Source organism: Daphnia magna, linkage group LG7 (genome assembly GCF_020631705.1).
Source record: "Daphnia magna isolate NIES linkage group LG7, ASM2063170v1.1, whole genome shotgun sequence".
In the NCBI taxonomy this organism is placed as follows: domain Eukaryota; kingdom Metazoa; phylum Arthropoda; class Branchiopoda; order Diplostraca; family Daphniidae; genus Daphnia; species Daphnia magna.
Genome location: NC_059188.1, coordinates 12,349,106 through 12,361,531, shown reverse-complemented (window position 1 = coordinate 12,361,531; position 12,426 = coordinate 12,349,106). Strand labels below are relative to the sequence as shown.

Below are 12,426 nucleotides of genomic sequence, written 5' to 3'. Positions count from 1 at the left end.
GTAATATTAACAGGAGTTTGTATGCCAAGTTAACAGGAAACGAAACGCATATAGAAAAGCTCCAAATTTGATATACTGCTGTACTTTAGTCTTTCATTTAAAAAAATTCTAAGACCATCACACGGGGAGATTATAATTTAAGCTGCCGCGCCCACGTGATAAAGCACACGTAGGCGTCATGATCCACTAAATTGTTTATGCCTACTAGTTGCGAAACTATTACGAGCAGGGGCTATCAAGGTTGAAATGAGGTACAAAAAAGATCTTGATATCAATCAAATCAACTGTCTTACTGTACACAAGATATTGGCTTACTTTATCGCACGAAATGGAAAATAAGGGCAGAAAAATAAAAAAAAATTTAAATAAAAATTATATGCACATCGAAAACGAAATCAAAGGGTCAAGCAAAGATATTTTCATGTTCATTTCACTATTACAATGGCCTGCAAAATGGTGAACTTCAATCCCATTTTTCTTATTTTGGTTTCGACACTTTTGTGTTCGAGTCATGGAAATGCCATCGAGTCTCATCGTAAGACTTTCATTTACTTTCTTTCGTAACGAGAAAAAAAAAAAAACTTGTTGCGTCATTTCAGAATTTCGAGAGACACCAAGTTCTAGTCCTTAAAACTTCTTTTTCTTTCAATGGAAAAAGTTTGTGGAGAGTTTTGGTGGAGTATGTGATCGTGATTGAAGCTCCAGTTCACGAAAATTGTCACTGGAATATTCATACGCAAGAAGATCGTATCCTCATCATCACCGCGCTCAACGGAAACCTCAAAGATGCTCAAGAGTTTTTAGCTGAATGCAAAATGAATTTGATTGCCAACCGACCCAATTTTTTACGATCATTTTTCTTCTTCTAAAGATTCACGACGGATCATGCAAAGATTCGCCCATTCTGCTCGTGGAGAATCAAAAGAACCCACGAGCATCCGATTTAAAAAGACATCAACTTCAAATTTATAGCTCAAAATTCAAAAGGTTAAACGAGTCACACTTAACGACAAGCCCATTCCGCCCTAGAACCTTATTAATCCTTTAAAATAGGCAGTCGATTGTCAATTTAATCTGGGAACGGAAAGCCAATGCGGACGAGTAGTCGACGATGTTTCGTGCTACTGTGCTACTTTCATCAAAGTAACAACACTGAAAAAATAAAAATAAATAAATAAAACTTTGGAAATTTTTCGCGAAAATTAGAGAAATCATGCGAGCCAAACGACTTATTGTACTGATAACAATATGAAATGGCTAACGCTGGAAAGTTACGATAAGGAGCAAGCCATTTACGCCGCCTGGGGCACTCGTAATCAAAACACCGTAAATTAAAGTGTTATTAAACTACAATTTTTTTTTTTTTTTACGTTGCAGAGGATTGGTTTTGGACTTCTCTGACCGATTCGCTACAAGAAGGACATTGGTTTTGGCAAAGTACAGGCACAGATTTGTATCCTGGGTATGCGAATTGGTGTGATTCGGAGCCCAGAAATGGTGACAGCGAAAATTTCATGATGCTGCAGGGATGCTGGAATGTCATCGCAGGCAGCACCGTACTCGATGCTATCTGTCAATCCATTCCTTAGTTCTACAATGATAATATGCTTTTCCTCCTGTTCTGTTACGGTATTATCGTCTAGCGAATGAGTAAAATGAATATAATTAGTGCAAGGCAAAAAGGATCCAATCCGTGTGTGTCTATCTTACTACAAGCCCAAGATTAGAACTTTTATTTGCAGTTAAAATCTTGTCTCATCTTATTGCACCTCCACCTCATCTACTTGAAAAGTATAACGCATTGTTTTAATGATTTTTGAAGTCCAAAAATGACCATTAAAAACGCCGGAAAAACCTTTAAAACGCCCAAGAACACGGACAACATAATTGCGGTTTCGTTGTAACTCAAGCAACAGGTTAAGTCGAAAAATGAGCTCATCAATGTTAATCGTGAATATCTAAACTCGAACTGACAATCCAAAGCCAAGTTGTTAAGCTCTGTAGTTTTACAATAACTTGTAGGTGATTGGTGTAAAAATGTTAAATCAGAAACGTCGACGATTAATTGCCTAACTTTTCAAACTTATTTTTTGCGTTAAGCAGAAGATAACTAAAAATCCATTGGCCCTGCCTCCTCCAAAAGAAATTGTTCAAATGTAATGAAACGTACCACCGAAACGGCGGTACGTAAACCAATGCTTTATTAGCTAAAGGTAACATACAATGCTATTTTCTTTGGGTATCCCACTTAAAGGTTAGCCAAAATAATCATATAACAATTTGAAAATGGAATTTTTTTTCCCGGTTTTCACTGCATTGTTTTCTTGCACATCATACGTGAACTGAAAACTGTGTATTGATAGCGACACCTTCTTGTTGTGAAACTGACCCGCGAAGGAGCTATCAATGTTTGCAATGAGCTGAAATAAAGGTCTTGATGTCAATCAATCACTGTCAAACAGTTCAGCAAATATTGGCTTATACTTTATTACACGAAATGTAAAATATGGACAGATAAATCTTCAAACCACTGCACATAAAAAGTGCAATAAAAGGGCACAGCAAAGACAATTTTTCCCACATTAGATGAAAAAAACTGAACAAAAGAGCTTTGTCCAAGTTGTAACCGATTCCAAATCATTCTGCAACGGTCTGTAAAATGGTGAACATAATTCACATTTTTGTCATTTTGCTTTCGACGCTTTTGATTTCCAGTCATGGAAATGCCGTCGAGTCTCCTCGTAAGTAAAAAAAAAAAAACAAAAAAAAAAAAAAAAAACAAACTTGTCAAGTCATTTCGTAACCATTTTTTAATGCTTAAAACTCACTTTTTTTGTTTTAATCGAAAAGTTTGTGGAGGACGAGTTTTTGTGGAGAATGCGATCGTGATTGAAGCTCCAGTTCACGAAGATTGTCACTGGGATATTCATACGCAAGAAGATCGTATCCTCGTCATCACAGCGCTCAGCGGAAACCTCAAAGAAGCTCAAGAGTTTCTAACGGTATGCAAAATGAATTTGATTGCCAACCGACCCAATTTTTTACGATAATCTTTTTCTTCTGAAGATTCACGATGGATCCGGCAAAGATTCGCCCATTCTGATAGTGGAGAATCAAAAGACCCACGAGCGTTCAAGAAAAGATTTGCCAAAGGCCGTGTACACGACACAGTCGACGGCGAGCATCCGATTTAAAAAGGCACCAACTTCAAATTTACAGCTCAAAATTCAAAAGGTTAAACGAGTTGAACGCAACGACAAGCCCATTCCGCCCTAGAACCCTATTAATCCTTTAAAATAGGCAGTCGATTGTCCATTTAATCTGGGAGGGGAAAGCCAATGCGGACGAGTAGTCGACGAAGTTTCGTGCTACTGCGCTACTTTCACCAAGGTATAAGTCGTTAAAAGCATCGATGTATTTTTTTAACTTCTGGATTAAATTCGAGAAGTTAGGTCGTTTGTAAAAAAAATTTAAAATTCTGTGGTAATTTTATCGCGAAATTTAGAGAGATCACTCGAACCAAACGACTTATTGTACTGATCACAATATGAAATTGGTAACGCTGGAAAGTTACGAGAAGGAGCAAGCCATTTACGCCGCCTGGAGCACTGGTAATCAAAACACCGTAAATTAAAGTGTTATTAAACTATATATATATATTTTTTTTTACGTTGCAGAGTATTGGTTTTGGACTTCTCTGACCGACACACAAGAAGAAGGAAGGTGGCTTTGGGAAAGTACAAACACAAATTTGTATCCTGGGTATGCGAATTGGTGTCCAAAAAACCCCAGTGATTCAGGTGGAAATGAAGACTGCATGGATATGGAGTGGGGTTGCTGGAACGACTTACCTTGCAGCAATACACAAGATGCTATTTGTCAAGCCATTCCTTAATTCTGCTATGATAAAAATTCTTTTCCACCGTTCTGTTACCGAACTTTATATCCCAACGAATGAGTAACATGAATATAATTTGTGCAAGGCAGAAAGAGCCCAATTAAGTGTGTCTCTATTCTTACTCTTCAACCGAAGGCGAACATTAGAGCTTTTATTTGCAAAAGTTTAAAACTTGTCCTTGGGTTTCACCTTATCGATTTGAAGAACATAACGCATTGTTTTGATGATTCCTTCAAGTCCGAGAATGATGACAGAAAACATCATAATATTTAAAAAAAAAAGCGACACGAAAAACAGAATTGCGAATTTGTTGTAGCTCAAGCAACAGGTTAAATTGAAGAATTAACTCGACAGTTGTGTCAATCATGTACGTATGTCTAAGCTCGAATTGACAAACCAAAGCCAAATTGTCAAGCTCTACAGGAGATTGGTGCAACAACATGAAATCAGAAAGGTCAACGCAAAAAGACAAAAAAGACAAAAAAAATGCGTTTGGTAATGTGAGATATCATCAATACCGTGAGAAAACCCAACGCAAAGCGCTTTACAATTAACACCTCGAATTATTCTGAAATCGGATACTTCGTCAAAGCAAAAGTTTGTCCGATTGGAAATGTTCCAATGGGTTGGCAAACAAACATCAAGTTCACTTCCACGGGGAATAAAATAATAAAATTAAAGTTGATGACTTACCATTCGTGGCTTTGTTTACCGCACTGCTGCGATCAGGGTTCTTTAACAGGCGCGTCGACAATATCTGAAACAAATGACAACGAATGGCTCATGAATAAGTTCAAACGACGATCGCTCGTCTGTGTAATTTCAAGCGAAGATGAATTCAAATCAAGACATATACTAGTTAAAAACAACCTACAAAACTATTTCTTCTGACCATTAAACGTTTGAGGCAATAAAATAAAAATTCTAAAATTCTTGGAACAAACCGACAGTCTTGTGCAAAATCTCGCAGTAACAGGAATTTCTATAAAGTTTCATCTTTCCTAAGTCAAATCAAAATTTTTAATTAAAAAAAAATTGAATCAATCAGGAAATATGGAGTAGAAAAACGATTTGAATCTTAATTTGGCAACATCCTGTCATCCATTAAACAATTCAATCCATTGCTTCACTTTGAAGCGCAAACAGGCTAGGAAACGTGAGGCAAATCCATAACATCATCTTAACAGCTGTTTGAATGCCAATAAGTAACGGAAAACGAAACGGTACGGAAGAGCTTCAAATTTGAAATAAGAAGTATACCGTATTCTTTCGTCTAAACAATAAAAAAATAACAAGAACATTAAAAAACGGGAGATTACAATTTTTTTAAGGGTCAGATTAGGTTCAGATGTCGAACGTCCACCTTAATTTTCTTTCTCAACCGGTTTCATACCAATGCTTTATTAGCTAAAGGTAACATACAGTGCTATTTTCTTTGAGTGTCCCACTTAAAGGTTAGCCAAAATAATTATATAACAATTTGAAAAGGAAATTTTTTTTTCCCGGTTTTTCCCGCGTTGTTTTCTTGCACTTCATACGTGAACTGAAAACTGTGTAGTGATGGCGACATCACCTTCTTGTTGTGGAACTGACCCGCGAAGGAGCTATCAATGTTTGCAATGAGCTAAAATAAAGGTCTTGATGTCAATCAATCACTGTCTAACAGTTCAGCAAATATTGGCTTATACTTTATTAAACGAAATGTAAAAAATGGGCAGATTAATCTTCAAACCACTGCACATAAAAAGTGCAATAAAAGGGCACAGCAAAGACAATTTTTCCAACATCAGATGAAAAAAACTGAACAAGAGCTTTGTCCAAATTTTAACCGATTCCAAATCATTCTGCAACGGTCTGTAAAATGGTGAACATAATTCCCATTTTTGTCATTTTGCTTTCGACGCTTTTGATTTCCAGTCATGGAAATGCCGTCGAGTCTCCTCGTAAGTAAAAAAAACAACAAAAACAAACTTTTCAAGTCATTTCAAAACCATTTTTTGATGCTTAAAACTCTTTCTTTCTTTTTTTTTCTTTTTTTTCTTTTTTAATCGGAAAGGTTGTGGAGGACGAGTTTTTGTGGAGAATACGATCGTGATTGAAGCTCCAGTTCACGAAGATTGTCACTGGGATATTCAAACGCAAGAAGATCGTATCCTCGTCATCACTGCGCTCAGCGGAAACCTCAAAGAAGCTCTAAAATTTCTAACGGTATGCATAATGAATTTGATTGCCAACCGACCCAATTTTTTACGAGTATCTTTTTCTTCTAAGGATTCACGATGGATCCGGCAAAGATTCGCCCAGTCTGATCGTAGAGAATCAAAAGATCCACGAGCGTTAAAGAAAAGATTTGCCAGAGGCCGTGTACACAACACAGTCGACGGCAAGCATCCGATTCAATAAGGCGCCAACTTCAATTTACAGCTCAAACTTCAAAAGGTTAAACGAGTCACACTTAACGACAAGTCTATTCCCCCCTAGTACCCTTTTAATCCTTTAAAATAGGCAGTCGATTGTCCATTTAATCTGGGAACGGACAGCCAATGCGGACGAGTAGTCGACGAGGTTTCGTGCTACTGCGCTACTTTCACACAAGTATAAGTCGTTAAAAGCATCGATGTTTTTTTTAACTTCTGGATTAAATTCGAGAAGTTAGGTCGTTTGTAAAAAAAAATTAAAAATTCTGTGGTAATTTTTTTGCAAAATTTAGTCAGGTAAGTCGAACCAAACGAAGTATTGTGACAATAACAACATGAAATTGCTGACGCTCGAAACTTACGAGAAGGAGCAAGCCATTAAAGCTGCCTGGGCTGCTAATAAAAAAATTGGTATTTGAAAGATGCGATTAATAAATTTATAACTTCCGTTATAGATCAAATCTTTTGGACTTCTCTGACCGACGCACAACTACAAGGAATGTGGTATTGGCAAAGTACAGACACAAATTTGTATCCTGGTTATGCGAATTGGTGTTCATATGAACCCACAAACTCGGATAATGAAGACTGCATATATTTCTCTACTTCATTGTATGGATGCTGGTACGACAGATATTGCAGCAATCAATATGACGCTATCTGTCCAGCCATTCCCCAATTCTTCTATGATAATATACTCCCCCTCCCCCTTGTTCTGTTACGGTTCTATCGTCTAGCGTACGAGTAACATGAATATAATTAGTGCAAGGCAAAAATGGTCCAATTGTGTGTGTTTTCCTCTTACTTTCCAACCGCCATAAGCCAACATAAGGACTGTTATTTGAAAAATTTCAAATGTTGTTCTTGGGTCTCATCTTACTGTCACTCCATCTCACCAACTTGAAGAACAGAACGCATTGCTTTGGTGATGTCTTCCAATCCGAGAATGACGATTAAAAAAGTCAGGAAAATCTTTTAAACGCGCAAAAACACGAAAAACAGAATTGTGGCTTCGATTTTAGCTCAACAACAGGTTTAGTCGAAAATGAGCTCACCGATGTTAAAATCATCAATATCTAAAATCGAACTGAGATTCCTAAGCAAAGTTGATTAAGCTCTGTAGATTTCAATCTTAAAAAATCTTTTAAAGTAAAAAAGGAGAAAAACAGAAAAGTCAAAGATAAATTGCCTTACTTTACAAACTAGTTTGCCGCGATAGGCAGAAGATAACCAAAATTCCCCCCTCCGACCAACCCAAAAACATACGTATGTATAAAAATGCCACCGAAAGGAGGGAAAACCCGTCGCATAGCCCCTTGTAATTCAACTTGGAACTATTCTAAAAGCGAAAGCTTCTGATCACTGTTGGTCTTCAAATGCCTTACACGATTGTTGGTATACCGAATGTGTGGGAAACTTGAGCAACAATTTTGGTTTGACGTCAAACAAAACAATAGCAACTTTAAAGCTGATGACTTACCGGTTAGAGCTCGGTTTAGCGCACTGTCGCCTTCAGGTGTTTACCGCGACCCGACTACATGTTGACTATCTGAAACAAATGATAAACGAAGGCTCATTAATAAGGGAATAAAACACGTCAATCACTTGACTAAGTAACTAGGTATTGTGAATTTACATCCTAGTTAACCCAAGACCCGACACTCATTTAAACTAAACAATCAATCCAAATTCGTCCCACTGAAGCGCATTACGCAGGACAGAAAGAGTGAAACGACTCGCTGTCTTTTTCTTAATGAACCTATTTTTTAATGTATATTAATATTTTAAGGCTATCAATATGAAGATTATTAACAGAAGCTGCCATACATGAGCACAAGGTTCAAAAGTCCAACAGTTCGTCTGTAATTGTTTTTAGCGTAGGTGATTTCAAACCACGGATTTATGAGTTCAAGGGAACCAACAAAATGACTTCCGAGACATACTTAAAATTAGAAGCGTAATGACCAAAAGTCCACAATCTACGGAACTCAATTTCATAAAAGTGTTTGGTTCAAAGTTGAGTCGAAAGTGCGATTGAGAAATCACGACTCTTTTGCGCGTTACGTTCTGAGCAATCATATTTCCCGAGAGTAGTTCAAGCTGACTTTGACAAGTAACGCTCTTTCTTGATTGACTGCCAATCACTTGAGTTTCCTTCCTTTCAACTCTCTGATTCAATTATCTTTAAGACTATGTACCTTTCGAATTCAAATATGCTGTCAATCATCCCTCGCTTTTTCGTCAAAGAGGCTACAATTTCTATCTAAATTTGACGCCTGTCATAACCTAACCGTGTTATGTACGTTAATTCCAACGATATCATCACTAGGAGAATGTTCAAACAGAGCAGTTAAACATTGGAGCACAAGTGGCAACATTTCTCGAATAAGATAGCTTAAAAAATATGTATATGTATGTGTAAATACTAATGAATTACTATACCGGAAAATGAACAAACACGATATTTATATGAATCGATCAACATTGATCGCTGCCATTTCGGACGAAATTGACGATCACAATACACCAGAAATGTTTTTCCCGTCAGAAGAGCAACAGCGTTTAAAAACCGCTCATTTTTCTTTTCAAAAAAAGGTGGATATGAATGAAGCACTCGGAACTGCGCCCCAATAAACGGTCGGCAGCCACGCGTGAATGGTAGCATAGACGACCAGCTCTCTTTATACACCCTCTTCAATTAAATGACGCTATTAAGCATCGCAGCACTAGAACTGACGAACATAAAGGCAGACGCCAGCAGCTGATCCACCGGCTATAAGAACCAACGCATTTAATTTGCACGGTATTTGTTTTTCTTTTACCTGACCCAAGCCACTGTCTCTTGTCCCAGTGCCGGTTCACCTCTACCCTTTAGCAAAGACAGTCCTGAGCAAAATCTAGCAGTCATACGAATTTTTGGCAAATGTCCTTTTTCCAATGTGAAGCAGCAGACGTTTCAAAATGAGCAACAAATCAACGAAACCTTCCGGGGCAATTACAATCTGATCGCATCTACACCATGCAAAATCTGACTTCAACTTTTGTTTGCGGTGAGCTGCTAATACGAAACATGTTCAGATGATGAAACTCAAACTGCAAGTCATTCACTCGCGTCTGTTTCCCTCGTTTTTGAAGCACTGAACACGCCTGCGCCCTTTTAAATTTTCGCGCTCAAAAACACAGAGTGCGCTGCTTACTTTTGAGATAGCCTATCTAGTAAACATGTACACACACACCCACACACACACAAAAAAAAAAGAAAAAAGAAACTCGTAATCTACGAAACAGACAGCAGTAATAAGATGTCAGTTGTCTTATTTGAACCCTTCGTACAGAACTTCAAAATTACATCTTGGATTCTGCTAGAATCGATTCCAGTTTGAGGGAAACTTGCGCAACACGTATCATTTCACGCAAAACAGCAGTAACTTTAACGATGATGACTTACCATTTGGGGTCGTAGATAGAACATCGTTGCATAATGGAAACGTTTTATACGTCGGCCGCTGCTGACTCTCTGAAACGAAAGATAAACGAAGACTTGTTACTAAGGGCTTAACAGACACAATTCAATTGAACCCAAATAACAGGAAATATGGGGTAGAACTGGAAGTGATTTAAATCCTAAATAAGTAATGCCCTGTCCTCCATTATAAGCAATTCAATCATTTCTTCACACTGGAGCGCAAACGGGATAGAAAAGGAGAGAAAAGGTGAAACAAATCAATCGCATGATACAACATCTGTTTGTATGCCAAGTTAACGGACAACGAAACGGACACGGAAAAACTTCAAATTTGAATATACCATATTCATTCATCAAACAAACAAAAAAACAACAACAAAAAAAAGCAAGAGCATCAAAACGGGAAGATTATCATTTAAGCCGCCAACCTTATGAGTCAGAATAAGTTCAGATGTCGAACGTTCGTTGTAATTTGCTATAGCAGACGATTTCACACCGGTGCTTTAATCCGGTGCTCAGGGTAACAAATAAAATAAAGCTATTTTATGGGAATACTAAAAAGTTGGGCAAAACAATCAGAACTATTTGAAAATGGAGTTTTTCCCGGTTTTTCCCCTGCCTTTCTCTTGCACATTATACGTAAAACTCAAAATTGTATACAAATGACGAGACCTATCAGTTGTGGAACTGTCACGAGCCGGAGCTATCAAGTCGGCAATGAGCTCCAAAAAGGGCTTGACATCAATCAATCACCGTCTAACAGTTCATCAAATATTGGCTTATACTTTATCACACGAAATGTAAAATATGGGCAGATTAATCTTCAAACCACTGCACATAAAAAGTGCAATAAAAGGGCACAGCAAAGACAATTTTTCTTACATCAGATGAAAAAACTGAACAAGAGCTTTGTCCAAGTTTTAACCGATTCCAACTCATTCTGCAACGGTCTGTTAAATGGTGAACATAATTCCCATTTTTGTCATTTTGCTTTCGACGCTTTTGATTTCCAGTCATGGAAATGCCGTCGAGTCTCATCGTAAGTAAAAAAAAACCAAAAAACCAAAAACAAACTTGTCAAGTCATTTCATAACCATTTTTTTTTTTTTTTTTATATCGAAAAGTTTGTGGAGGACGAGTTTTTGTGGAGAATACGATCGTGATTGAAGCTCCAGTTCACGAAGATTGTCACTGGGATATTCAAACGCAAGAAGATCGCATCCTCGTCATCACTGCGCTCAGCGGAAACCTCAAAGAAGCTCAAGAGTTTCTAGCTGTATGCAAAATGAATTTGATTGCCAACCGACCAAATTTTTTACGAGTATCTTTTTCTTCTGAAGATTCACGATGGATCCGGCAAAGATTCGCCCATTCTGATCGTGGAGAATCAAAAGACCCACGAGCGATCAAGAAAAGATTTGCCAGAGGCCGTGTACACGACACAGTCGACGGCGAACATCCGATTTAAAAAGGCACCAACTTCAAATTTACAGCTCAAAATTCAAAAGGTTAAACGAGTCACACTTGAGGACAAGCCCATTCCGCCCTACTACCCTATTAATCCTTAAAATAGGCAGTCGATTGTCCATTTAATCTGGGAATGGAAAGCCAATGCGGACGAATCATCGACGACGTTTCGTGCTACTGCGCTACTTTCTCCAAGGTAACACCGAAAAAATAAAAATAAATAAATAAAACTTCGGGTATTTTTCGCGAAAATTAGAGGAATCATGCAAGCCAAACGACTTATTGTACTGATCACAATATGAAATTGCTAACGGTGGAAAGTTACGAGAAGGAGCAAGCCATTTACGCCGCCTGGGGCAGTAATAAAAAAATCAGTATTTGAAAGATGCGATTAAAAAATTTATAACTTCCGTTATAGAACCTGGCTTTTGGACTTCTCTGACCGACGCACAACAAGAAGGACAGTGGATTTGGGAAAGTACAGGCACAAGTTTGTATCCTGGGTATGAGAATTGGTGTCCAGGGGAACCCAGTAGCGGGGAGCCCAATGAGGACTGTATGTTACTCCAAGATCAATGGGGTGGATGCTGGAACGACGGCGGTTGTGGCTTCACAACCGATGCTATTTGTCAAGCCATTCCTTAATTCTGCTATGATAATATACTCCCCCCTGTTCTGTTATGGTTCAATCGTCTAGCGCACGAGGAACATGAATATACATGTTTCTAGCCCAAAATGGTCCAATTGTGCGTGTCTTCCTCTTACTTTCCAACCGACATAAGCCAACATAGGAACTGTTATTTGCAAAATTTCAAATGTTGTCCTTGGGTCTCATCTTATTGTCACTTCATCTCACCGACTTGAATAACAGAAGGCATAACGCATACAACCGGAGTAAGGTTCAGAATTCCGACCGTTGCTCTGTAATTTCTAAGCGTAGGTGGTGGTGTCATCATCCCACGCGTTTCCGTCAAAAATGCCACAATAATTGTCTGAAACTGATAGTTGAGATAACCCAACGAGTTACCATGCGCTTAGCTCTGCCTCGTATCACGGGGAGAACGCCAAAATAGAGCAATTAGATATTGGAGTAAACGGGCCAGGACACATTTCTCATTGAATTTATAAAAAAAAAAAATTAATAAAAAAATTAATAAAAACAAATAAAAAGATGGATA

General features: G+C 38.0%; 2 protein-coding genes and 1 pseudogene across 3 annotated transcripts; all 3 read left to right on the top strand.

Annotated features, from left to right (window-relative positions):
• Nucleotides 1-441: 441 nt before the first annotated feature.
• Nucleotides 442-1,642, top strand: LOC116926592 (annotated as a pseudogene).
• A 937-nt stretch (nucleotides 1,643-2,579) lies between these two features.
• Nucleotides 2,580-3,998, top strand: LOC116933355 (CD209 antigen-like protein D). Its single transcript, XM_045177018.1, has 6 exons — nucleotides 2,580-2,741; nucleotides 2,851-3,002; nucleotides 3,067-3,234; nucleotides 3,301-3,390; nucleotides 3,506-3,611; nucleotides 3,678-3,998. The coding sequence occupies exons 1-6, from the start codon at nucleotides 2,660-2,662 to the stop codon at nucleotides 3,893-3,895; spliced, it is 816 nt and encodes a 271-aa protein (XP_045032953.1). The 5' UTR covers nucleotides 2,580-2,659; the 3' UTR covers nucleotides 3,896-3,998.
• A 1,664-nt stretch (nucleotides 3,999-5,662) lies between these two features.
• Nucleotides 5,663-11,984, top strand: LOC116926587 (asialoglycoprotein receptor 1-like). Of its 2 annotated transcripts, none has more exons than XM_045177017.1 (6): nucleotides 5,663-5,841; nucleotides 10,906-11,057; nucleotides 11,122-11,289; nucleotides 11,355-11,444; nucleotides 11,505-11,607; nucleotides 11,667-11,984. In XM_045177017.1, the coding sequence occupies exons 1-6, from the start codon at nucleotides 5,760-5,762 to the stop codon at nucleotides 11,891-11,893; spliced, it is 822 nt and encodes a 273-aa protein (XP_045032952.1). In that variant the 5' UTR covers nucleotides 5,663-5,759; the 3' UTR covers nucleotides 11,894-11,984. The 2 variants fall into 2 exon arrangements, with proteins under 2 accessions (XP_045032952.1, XP_045032951.1); XM_045177016.1 differs by lacking the exon at nucleotides 5,663-5,841 and adding an exon at nucleotides 10,651-10,820.
• Nucleotides 11,985-12,426: the final 442 nt, after the last annotated feature.